An 11,244-nucleotide genomic window follows, 5' to 3' on the forward strand; every position below is an offset into this window, starting at 1 on the left:
AGATTTTATTTATTTATCTTCAGAGGGAAAAAGAGAGGGAGAGAAATATCAATGTATGGTTGCCTCTCGTGTGTCCCCTGCTGGGAACTGGCCTGCAACCCAGGCATGTGCCCTGACTGGGAATCGAACCGAGATACTCTGGTTCGCGGGGCCCGAGCTCAGTCCACTGAGCTACACCAGCCAGGGCGGCATTTTACCTTTTTCAGTAATACACAAAATAACAGTGTGCCTCCACCATCACCCCACACACACACATCCCTGCCCTGGCTCTCCCCTCACACTGACATTCCATCTTTTTTTTTTTGTAACCCTCACCCGAGACTAGGTTTTTATTAACTTGAGAGAGAGAGAGGAAGGGGTGGGGTGGGGTGGGGAGAGAACCATCAATGTGAGAGAATCGTCGATTGGCTGCTTTCCATATGCTCCCAGTCTGAGGACTGGAGCTCAAACCTGCAACCTAGGTAGGTGCCCTGACCAGGGATCAAATGTGCTTTAGCCAACTGAGCCACCTGGCCAGAGTGACACTCCCTCCTTTCAAAGAGCACTCACTGCAACTCGGGACGTCTGAGTAGGCCAGCCACATGGGAGGCGAGAGCCGTAGCCCGCTGGCGACATGCCTTCTCAACAGCAAAAAACTTCAGGAAGAAAGTTACAAACATGAAGTCTTCATTTACAGCCAGGAATTGTGTGGAGTGAAGAATGGGCACGTTTTTTAAACTTTAGACAAGCCGCATGTGACAACCACAGGCCAGGGGACCTAGGCCCAGACTTCCGGAGACCCTCTCCCCACCAGTGCTTCTTAGGGAGATCTCAGTCCCCGTCCCTCCCCCCACCCCTGCCCCGCTGGTCGCCCTCAGCAGTCCACCACTGCCTGGCTCCCCCATCAGCCTAGTGCTGTCTGCAGTCCCAGGAGCCCCTGGGAAGGGGCCAGGTCAGCAGTGCACACCTGCGAGCGTCACCTGAGCAGGACTGGCCAAGGTCTCCAGAGCAATGGCCCCAGACCCCAGCCTGCAGCGGGGTCCTGTGGTCATGTGCAATGCAGAGAGGTGCCAGTCACCGAGACGATTTGAGGCAACTCAGCAGGGAGCACTCTGGGATTGGGTTTGCCAAGGATGCTTCTCTGGGGGTTCAGGACAGGGTCCCCATGCCACCCTGCCCCATGCCCGAGAAGCACCCGGGGCACTTAATGGCTAACACTGTAATAGGGCCTCAAGATTGGCTCTTGCTTTTGAAGGCCACTGGGAGTCCACCAGGCGTTAGGGGACTTCGGATCCCGCTGTAATTGGTCAGGACTGCAGGCCTCCACGAGGAGCTCTGTCTCCAGCCAGGCTGGGATGGGCTCAGGGATCCCAGAGAGGCTGTCACTGGGTGTTTGGAAGGGTCGGAAACAGACGGACTCTGGGGTCACTCCTGGGAGAATGTGCTGGGCTTTGGGTCCACACAAAGAGCTGGGGAGGAGAACCCTGGCCAGGATGGGGTCCTGGAGTGCACCAGCCCTACAGCCTCTGCTCACCGCTCTGTGCTTCTGGGCCTTGGAGGCGTGGCCTGGGGCAAGGGCGTGTTTAGGGCGTGGTCAGCCATGGGGCGGGGCGACGCAGAAAAGGAGTGGCTGCTCTGGCAGGAAATCTGAGCTAGGCCCTGTCGGCCGGCGCACGATCCCATCCCAGTCTCAGTCCCCACCGAGGGATCCCTGGGCCATGGACGCAGCAGAGCCGGGTAGGCAGTCCGGGATACGGGATCCAAGAAGGGTATCCCCAACCATACCCCGCTTCCTAAACCGAGGAGCCACGGTTGTCCCTCTCTGTACATAGAGCAGGGAGAGGAGTTCCTGAGTGGGGAGGATGCGGGGATCCTCCACTGTGGGGACCCCCAAGATGAGAGGAGCCCAGGACACCAGTCCCTGATCCCCTCCCCCTTTGGAGTCTTCACCCCGGATGACTGGGCCAAGGGGCCCAGGAAGGGGAAGTGGCTGCTTCTGCTTCTGATATTTGTGATGGGGGCAGGGTGTCACCACTGCTGATGGAGTGAGGAGAGGGCGGCAGCACAGCAGGACCCCCACCCGGCTGCTCCACACCCCAGGGAGGGGCAGTGAGGATCCGGGCCCCCTGGAAGGGGGCCGTTGTGGAAATGCAGCAAGGCCCCCCTTGTGTTTGGGGCTGTCTTTTGTGTCTCTGCTGTGCATGTCGAGTGTCAGTCTTTATGGCCCTCACGGTCCCAGTCCACCAGTGTTCCTGCCACAGCTCTGTGCTTGTCTGTCCCACGTGTATTTTCATCTGTCTGGCCTGAGGCCCATGTGGTTCCTTTGTCAAGTTGGCAGTCTCCCCTCGGGACAGTGTAACTACATCTGGAGCATCTGTGTTTGTCTCTTTGCTTCTGAGCCCTGCATTGGTGGGCGTCTGCGCTCGGTGTTGGGTGGTGCTGGAGTCCTTCTTCCTGCCCCGAGTCAGCCCCACCCGCCCCAGCCCAGGCTCCCTCCATCCCAGCTCAGACGCTCACTCCATCACGCACTCCCTACGGAACCACAGCTTTTCCTCTCTCTCTCCTCTTCCTCTCTGTCTCCCTACCCTCCAAACAACCAGCCAAGGTCCTGTGGAGGGGGCTTTGGTGTGCCCATGTGTGACACTCCCCTCCCCCAGGGTTACCCCCAGTTCCTGAGAACAGGAAGAGATACAGTGACATCTTCCGGAGCCTGGACAACCTTGAGATCTCACTGGGGAACGTGTGAGTCTGAGACCGGGCCACCCCCAAACCCTGCCAGGAGCTACAAAACACCTGAGTATCCCAAAACTCAACCCCCTAAATCCACTGGAAATCCCCATAGTGGTCCTAGGACCCCCATATATCCTTTTGTGACCCTGAAAACATTTGAGATCCCTATAATCCCACTCTCTGAACCCCAAAGTTACCTGTAACCCATCAAATTCTGTCTTGAGTCCCATAAAACCCCAAAACCCTATCCCTTAGATGTCCCAGGTACAAGATATGTCACCGAGGTGATATCCAGGACCATCTGCCATAACACCCTGGGACCTCAGCACCCCTAGGTGGGACAAGCTGGGTGGAGGGTGGTACCCTGACATCCTTACCTCCCAGGACCCTAGAGACGCTGGCTGGAGACCCGGAGCCTGACAAGACTCCCACAGCCACCGAGGTGAGAGGCAGAGCCAACGGGGCAGGGAGGAGGGGCCTCCCGGAGGAGGGATTTTAAGGAGGTGGCCCCTGACCTGCTTGCTCCTGAATCTGTCTCCCTCCCCTCAGACCAGTGGAACCAGCCATTGGAGTGGCACCTCCCCGGAGGGTCCTGCACCCCTTACAGGTAAGGGACTTTGAGGCCAGGGTATGGGGGCAGAATGAAGCCCTTCCCTTAAGAAGTCATCACTGACTGCTCGCCCTGCAGTGCACACAGCCGAGCTGGGCCCCTGCCTTCAGGGGGCCTCCAGTCTGGGTGGAGAATCGGTGCAGAATTGCGAGTCATTGTAAAAGGGTATTTTGGGGAGGCTTAGGGTATAGAATAAGGTCACCAGTCTGGTCTGTAGGCTCAAGTGAGGCCAGGGTTCCATGGGAATTTAGGGTTCAGAGGTCAAAGGTCCACCCATCTGCCCCAGGGCAGGAACTGGACTTACGGCTCATTCGGAACAAGGGTGGTGTAGATGCAGCCCTGGAGTACGCCAAGACTTGGAGCCGCTATGCCAAGGAGCTGCTGTCCTGGACCGAGAAGAGAGCCAGCCTTGGTGAGGGTCCCATCCACCAGGCCCCAGGCTTCAGAGAGCGTCTATACCCCGCCTAACTCAGACCCCTGCTGTCTCCCCCCAGAGCTAGAGTTTGCCAAAAGCATTATGAAGATTGCCGAGGCTGGCAAGGTGTCGATCCACCAGCAGGTAACCAGGACCAGACCACCCCCTAGGGCCCAAGCCCTCAAGAACCCCAGCCCAACCCCCCCCCCAGATCCTCAACATCCTTCAACACCCCCACACCAGAGCCACATGCCACTGCAGTACATCTACACCCTGTTTCTGGAGCACGACCTCAGCCTGGGAGCCCTGGCTGTGGAGACGGTGGCCCAGCAGAAAAGAGACTACTACCAGGTAAGGAGGCCGTGTGTCCACAGCCACCCAGCAGGTAGGCACCGTTATGGTCAGTGCCATTGTGCCAATGAGGAAGCGGAGGTCCATGGATGCTGAGGAACTTGCCCAAGGTTACACAGCAGAGATTCAAACCAGCTTCCTGTGCAGTTGCAAAACTGTGCTTTTGTTTGTTGGTGGGGCACAGGGTGAGGCACTGAGTGTTCCCAGGAAGACAGTGTTGGCATCTCTGGGTTGAGGCAGAAAGGCTGAAGTGACTCTACGTCTCTGTTGGAACGGGGTTGGGGGACAGTGGGTCTGGGTGAGAAGACTCCCCACCCCCAGGAGAGTAGAGACCCAGAAAAGGGTCCAGAGGATGAAAGGCACATGGCCCCAGGGAATGGAAGGATCAGGTGGCCCTGAGACATTTCCATCCCCCATCATTGCCAGCCCCTGGCCGCCAAACGGACTGAAATTGAGAAGTGGAGGAAGGAGTTCAAGGAGCAGTGGATGAAAGAACAGAAGCGGATGGTGAGGCCCGGGGTGAGGGAGGGCAAGCGGGGGAGGAGAGGAAGGGGCGCTGACTGCTCCTGCCCTGGTCCCAGAACGAGGCGGCGCAGGCGCTCCGGAGGGCCCAGCTCCAGTACACGCAGCGGAGCGAGGACCTGCGGGCGCGCTCCCAGGCATCCCTGGAGGACCCAGCCCCGCAGGCCTCTCCGGGATCCACAAAGCAGCAAGAGCGGAGGCGGCGTTCGCGAGAGGAGGCCCAGGCCAAGGTCGAGACCTGCCCCTTGCCCCTCCAGCGCCCTGGCGCCCCCTCCCCATGCTCTCTCCCAAACGTGCCCGACTGGTTTCTCCAGGCACAGGAGGCAGAGGCGCTGTACCAGGCCTGCATCCGTGAGGCCAACTCCAGGCAGCAGGACTTAGAGGCCACCAAGCAGCGGATCGTGTCGCACATACGGAAGCTGGTGCTGCAGGGGGACGAAGTGATGAGGCGGGTGAGACCCTTCCCTCCAGCCGAGCGCCCTGCCCCACTGCTCTCCCTAAACTGTCTCCAGGACGCAGGACTCCTCCATCTCCACTCACAGCCAGTTCCCACCCCCAACCCCTGACAGCACCTCTGCCTAGGCCCCACTACTCTGGGTCCTACCCCCAGGGTGACCCTGCCGGATCTGACCAGACACCCGCACAGCCCACTGCCCTCAGCCCTGAGCTGCTTCCCACTGCCTGACCCGACCCCCCAACCCCACAACCCCCCAACCCTGACAATGCTGGCATTTCTAAGAGTCAGTACCTCGACTCCACCCTCTCCTCATTCTTGGTCTCTGCTAAGCAGGTGACCCTGAGACTGTTCGGGCTGCGGGGGGCCCAAGCAGAACATGGTCCCCGCGCCTTTGCTGCCCTGGCTGAGTGCTGTGAGCCCTTCGAGCCAGGCCAACGCTACCAGGAGTTTGTGCAGACACTGCAGCCAGAGGTCCCACCACCCCCACCACCTGCCTTCTCTTTCAAGGAGTTCACGCCTGCCTTGCACAGGTGGGCCCCTAGGAGCAGAGTCGGGAAGAAGCGCCCCCGGAGGCGGTGCCAGATGTTGGCACCATGGGGCTGAGAACTCAGGGCCGGAGACTCGGAGCCCCAGTACTTGCAGTTAGTGCCTGAGGCTCTCACTTGGGAGTGGGGTACCTCGTCCTGGGAGGGTCAGGACTTTAAGTCCCTGCGCTGGCCACAGTCCCTGCAAGGGCCTGGAATTGGATCCAAGGTGCAGGGCTGGGGGCGGGGGGCTCTCACCCCTGCCAGTGTCCTGGTTCTCAGAGCCCTCAAACCTGTGCTCTCAGCTCCCCTCTGGACACAAGAAAAAAGCTCTCTGGCCCCTTGCCTCCACGGCTGGATGAGAGCGTGGCTGAGCCAGGCCCTTGGGAGGACACAGGCCCAGGATGGCAGGGTGAGTGCGGTGAGGGGCCAGCGGGTTGGTGCTAGGCAACGGCCATCCTAACAATTGACCTGTCCCCCGTCCTCCCCCCACCTCCCCGCCTAGGGACTTCAGGCCCCACTCCAGGCAGTGATGTGGACAGCGTGGGCGGCGGCAGTGAGTCTCGATCCCTGGACTCTCCCACTTCCAGCCCAGGTGTTGCCAAGACCCAGCCCTGACCCACTCCTAACCTCTGACCATCCTCCTGTCCTGGCCAGGCTCTGACCTTTGATCTCTAACCACATTCCTGTCCTATTTCTTCAGCCTCTGATCTGTCTGACCCCCTCCTGACCTCCAACTCTTTCCCCAAGGTCATCTGTGGGTGGCTCTGAAAGGCCTGAAAACCAAGAAGGTCTTCTTAGCCTTGGGACCTCCCCATATACCCTATGACCCTGAACTCTGACCCTCTGACTCCAGGCCCTAGTGCGAGGCGGCTGGTGAAAGTCTCATCCACAGGCACTGAATCCTCAGATGACTTTGAGGAGCGGGACCCTGGTGAGGCTGGGAGTGGGTGGAGCAGGGCTGGGGTGGGGGGGATGGGCCAGGCCTCCCTGACCTCCTTTTACCACAGACCTGGGAGATGGGCTCGAGAATGGGTCAGGAAGCCCCTTCCGGAAGTGGACTCTGTCCAGCGCGGCCCAGACCCACCGGCTGCGGCGGCTGAGGGGCCCGGCCAAGTGCCGAGAGTGCGAGGCCTTCATGGTCAGCGGGACCGAATGTGAGGAGGTGTGGCCCGGGCCAATGACCCCATGCCCTCTGTCAACCCCCACTGACCTCCCTGACCCCAGACGCCTCCATGACCTGACATTCCTGTGACCTTCCCATCCCAGGAACCAGCCCTGATCTGATGATTTCCCACGAGTTTCCCATTCCCCAAAGATCCTTACAACCTCCACTCCTCCTGCTGACCTCCCTGACCCTGTGACTTCCCCCCTAGTGCTTTCTGACCTGCCACAAGCGCTGCCTTGAGACTCTGCTGATCCTCTGTGGGCACAGGCGGCTCCCAGCCCGGACATCTCTCTTTGGGGTCGACTTCCTACAGCTGCCCAGGGACTTTCCAGAAGAGGTGCCCTTTGTAGTCACCAGGTGCACGGCCGAGATAGAACAGCGCGCCTTGGGTGTGCAGGTGCCACCTTGACCCTTGACCCTTGACATTTGACCATCCCCAGCAATTGCCTGGCCCTCTCCATGACTGGATTACTACCCAGGTGTTTATTTCCCACCCTACCCTGCAGGGCATTTATCGGGTCAGCGGGTCACGGGTCCGGGTGGAACGGCTGTGCCAGGCTTTTGAGAACGGGCGAGCATTGGTGGACCTGTCAGGGAACTCACCTCATGATGTCTCAAGCGTCCTCAAGCGGTTCCTCCAGGAGGTGGGTACTCAGGGGGAAGGGGCAGGGGCTGGGCAGGCCCAGGCTAAGGACCTCCTGCAGCCCACCCTCACCCACATTGCCTCTGCCATTCCACCCCCAGCTCACTGACCCCGTGGTCCCTTTCCACTTCTACGATGCCTTCATCTCTCTGGCTAAGACCCTGCATGCAAACCCTGAGCATGACCCTGGGACCCCCAGCCCTAGCCCTGAGGTTATCCGCTTGCTGAAGACCCTCTTGGTGCAGCTGCCTGACTCTAATTACAACACCCTGCGGCACCTCGTGGCTCATCTGTTCAGGTGTGCACTGTCCCTGACCTTGAAACTGACTTCTGACCTGAGACACGGACCTGTGAGCCCTTCCCTGGACATGTGACTACTGATCTTTGGCACTGACCCCTGGCAATGACCTTTGACCCTTGCATGTGTTTTCAGAGCTCTGAACCTTAATATACGTGACTCTTGACTTTGAGCGCCTGCTACTGACCCCCATTGCTGGGCATGTGGCTGCTGGTCTCAAACAATGACGGGGGCCACTGACCCGTGACTTGGGCAGGTTGACACTAGTGTGACCTTCAGGTCCTCCCTGATGAGAGATGACTGTATACTCTGTGCCCTTACCCTTCTCCTCACCCCATCCCCAGGGTGGCTGCACAATTTGAGGAAAATAAGATGTCTGCCAACAACTTGGGCATTGTGTTCGGACCGACCCTGCTGCGGCCACCGGATTGTCCTGGGTCAGCCGGCACTGGTCCTGTTACCTGCCTCCTGGACTCTGGGCACCAGGCCCAGCTTGTCGAGTTCCTCATCTCAAACTATGAGCAGATCTTTGGGATGGACGAACTCCCCCTGGTCACTGAGCCCCCACCTCAAGACCCCAGCCCAGTCCCTGGGCCCCTCACAACCAGCCCCCAGCCACCAGCCCCATACATTGCCCCAGATCCCCAGCCCCCAACCCTACCCTCAGACCTGGGCCCGGATCCTGAGCCCCACAGTGCCCTGGAGAAGCATCGCGAGGCTGCACCCCCTGAGGTAGGAACCTGCTGGGCCTAGGGACGGGGGTCTTCTCTCCATCTGCTCTTCTCTCTCTCCTTCCTTCCTTTCCCTTTAAAATTTTCTTTCATTTCTTTCTTTTTTAAATTTTATCTTTATTTTGAGAAAGAGGGGAAGGGAGGGAGAAAGAGAGGGAGAGAAACATCCATGCATGAGAGACATCTATTCGACGTCTCTCTCTCGCCCCCAACTGGGGATCTGGCCTGCCACCCAGGCATGTACCCTGACCGGGAATCGAACTGAGGACCATTTGGTTTGCAGGCCAGTGCTCAGTCTACTGAGCCACTCCAGCCAGGGCATCATTCCTTTTTTATGTACCCTGTGTTCATTCTAGGAAGAGAAGTGAGGAATGGAGTGGGTGGGGGGTAATAATGAAGTAACAACAGGATCTATAGCCCTCAGAAGTACTAACACGGGTGATCATTCATTCCTCCAGCAGAATATTTATTCAACACCTACTATGTACCAAGCATTGTTCTAGGCATTACATATACATCAGTGAGCAGGATATTCAAAGACCCTATTCTCTTGGTGCCTACATTCTTGTAGGAAAGAAACCATTAACAAATAAGAAATATGATTCAGAGCTCTATAAGATGCTACATGGTAACAAGTATTGTGGAGAAAAAAAAAGGTAGCATATCAAAGGTAAGGGATGTCAGAGACACCAGGGTGAGAGGTGATGGAAAGTTTATAGCAGTCCGTAGGGGGCTGTGGACAGGTCTCATGGAGAAGGTGGATTTGAGCAAAGACTGGGAGGATGTCAAGGAGAAATAAGCCGGGTGGAGACCAGGAGAAGTGTGTTCCGGGCGAAGGAAATAGACAATGCAAAGGCCCTGAGGTGGGAGTGTGCCTGGTGTGTTCAAGGCACAGCCTCATCACATTGTAACAAATGAGGAGAAGGTCAGGAGAAGAACCAAAGAGCAGTCTGTGGGCCGCCACCTACTATGCATGGGCACTTCATAGGCTTCCTGTTGTCCTCCCCACAGCCCTGAGTCATAGATACTCTTAGTGAAGACCATTTACACGTAAGACTCCTAGGGAGGTTTCCCTGACCCTCATTCTCTGCTGTACCTGCCATTCCCAAGAGCACAGACCTCCTCCAGGGCAGCCCCAGGCTGGGAAAGGGGCTGCTGGTGTGCGGCGGGACTCTACGCGCTGGAATGGCTCAGGAAGGGCTCAGGACAGTGTCCGACACATAGAAAGAACTCTAGCTGCTATTAGCATTTAGTTAAAGGCAGAACAGTGAAAATATAAAAAGCAGGCATAATATGGCAGAGAATAGAGCGGAAAGGAGAGTTACCTCATCCCCGGGTGGGGATGGTTAAGTTACAACCTGGCCTGGTCCTCTGCTGAGCCAGGGCATTGCTGCCCTCACAGCCTGCCGAGGAGACCAAGGATGGTGCCCTGCACAGCAGGACAAGCAGTACACTGTTAAGGGCATTATCTCTCCCCAGACACCAAAACTACAAAGGAACTTGCAGATCCAGGAACAAACCCTCAGTTCTCCAAGAGTCTCAAAGAACTGCGATTTCATTGTTAGGGTCTTGGTCTTGGGTTTCTCCCTACAGGTTCCGACTCTACAGAGTGACCCGAAAGAAGTGGCCGAAGATAGGAAAGACGAGAGAGGGGAAGGTGAGTGTGTGGGGGAGTAACCCAGGAGTTCTGCAGGTGCCCTGCCGAGGGCAGTTTGGCTGAGAGATGACTCCCCAGGGGGCGGGGACATCTAGAGGACTTGGGGGTGCTCAGCAATGACCACCCCATTCCACAGTGTCCAGCCAAGACCCGGAGGACTCACTCCTAGGAACACAGTCCCGTAGCTACTTCAGCCGCCAGCCAGTGAAGTATCCCAGGGGGGGTGTGCGACCTGTCACCCACCAGCTGTCCAGCTTGGCCCTGGTGGCTTCCAAATTGTGCGAGGAGACCCCTGTCACATCAGGGCTCCAAGGGAGCTTGCGGAGGAAGGGGCTGGGCCCAACCGCAACCGCCCCAGAGGACAGCACCCCGCGCCGTACCGCGCTGCCCAAGCATTTTGAGATTACCCAGGAGACAGCCCGACTACTCTCCAAGCTGCACACAGAGGCTGTGCCCAAGGCCCCCTGCTGCCCGGCCCCCCAGCCTGAGGAGGAGGAAGCCGAGGACCATCTCTGACCACCCCAGCACTCTGACCAAGTGGTTCAAGACTGAGGAGATAGACCCACTTCTCCCAGGAGTTCAATGCTGGGGGTTCTGGAGAGTTCCTATAAGGAAAAATGGCATGGCCTGGGGGAAGTACTGAAACCCTTTTTATTGCAATGTACCCGGCTTCCCCTACAAGACACAGGTCACTGTCAAGCAGCAGGGCCAATACTCAGGTTCAGAGATCACGCAGGGCCAATACTCAGGTTCAGTATAGATCGCAGGATTCTTGGGGATCCACCCTGGGGATCCCCTAAGATCCTCTGACCCCTGGGACAGGGGTGCCTTTTGCTACTTTGGTTGTAGCCACTTTCCCACCTCCACCAGCCTCCTTAGCTGACCCAAAGTGACCAGCTCTTGGAGTGGGGGAGTGACAGCCCAGACGGGACATCTGGAGATGCCTGGGGTCTGATGGTCCCTGAATAAACTGTGTGTCTTTATGCCCTTGAGTGTCTTTCTTCGCCAGGTGAGGGCAGCATCCTCTGGCCCCATTTTACCCCGCAGGGAAACCGAAGCCCGCTCTCCCTGAGCACCTACGGGCACCGAGCTGAGTCATGCCTGCCCGGCCCTCCTCGAGCCCTGCGTCTTGATCTGGTCCTGCATAATCAAATAGAAC

The 11,244-nt window shown here is 58.0% G+C and overlaps 1 protein-coding gene across 4 annotated transcripts; it reads left to right on the top strand.

Annotated features, from left to right (window-relative positions):
• The first annotated feature begins 1,601 nt into the window (after positions 1-1,601).
• GMIP (GEM interacting protein) lies at positions 1,602-11,068 on the top strand. Of its 4 annotated transcripts, none has more exons than XM_037152751.2 (21): positions 1,602-1,716; positions 2,637-2,721; positions 3,094-3,151; positions 3,259-3,316; positions 3,606-3,731; positions 3,814-3,878; positions 3,978-4,085; positions 4,512-4,592; positions 4,667-4,837; positions 4,922-5,059; positions 5,395-5,594; positions 5,894-6,000; positions 6,094-6,183; positions 6,445-6,522; positions 6,599-6,753; positions 6,965-7,153; positions 7,263-7,400; positions 7,501-7,697; positions 8,042-8,429; positions 10,022-10,085; positions 10,222-11,068. In XM_037152751.2, the coding sequence occupies exons 1-21, from the start codon at positions 1,698-1,700 to the stop codon at positions 10,599-10,601; spliced, it is 2,895 nt and encodes a 964-aa protein (XP_037008646.2). In that variant the 5' UTR covers positions 1,602-1,697; the 3' UTR covers positions 10,602-11,068. The 4 variants fall into 4 exon arrangements, with proteins under 4 accessions (XP_037008646.2, XP_037008648.2, XP_037008649.2 ...); XM_037152753.2 differs by having other exon boundaries at positions 6,103-6,183; XM_037152754.2 differs by having other exon boundaries at positions 5,398-5,594; positions 6,103-6,183.
• Positions 11,069-11,244: the final 176 nt, after the last annotated feature.

Source organism: Artibeus jamaicensis, unplaced genomic scaffold (assembly GCF_021234435.1).
Source record: "Artibeus jamaicensis isolate MK-2021 breed Jamaican fruit bat unplaced genomic scaffold, CSHL_Jam_final contig_477, whole genome shotgun sequence".
In the NCBI taxonomy this organism is placed as follows: Eukaryota; Metazoa; Chordata; class Mammalia; order Chiroptera; family Phyllostomidae; genus Artibeus; species Artibeus jamaicensis.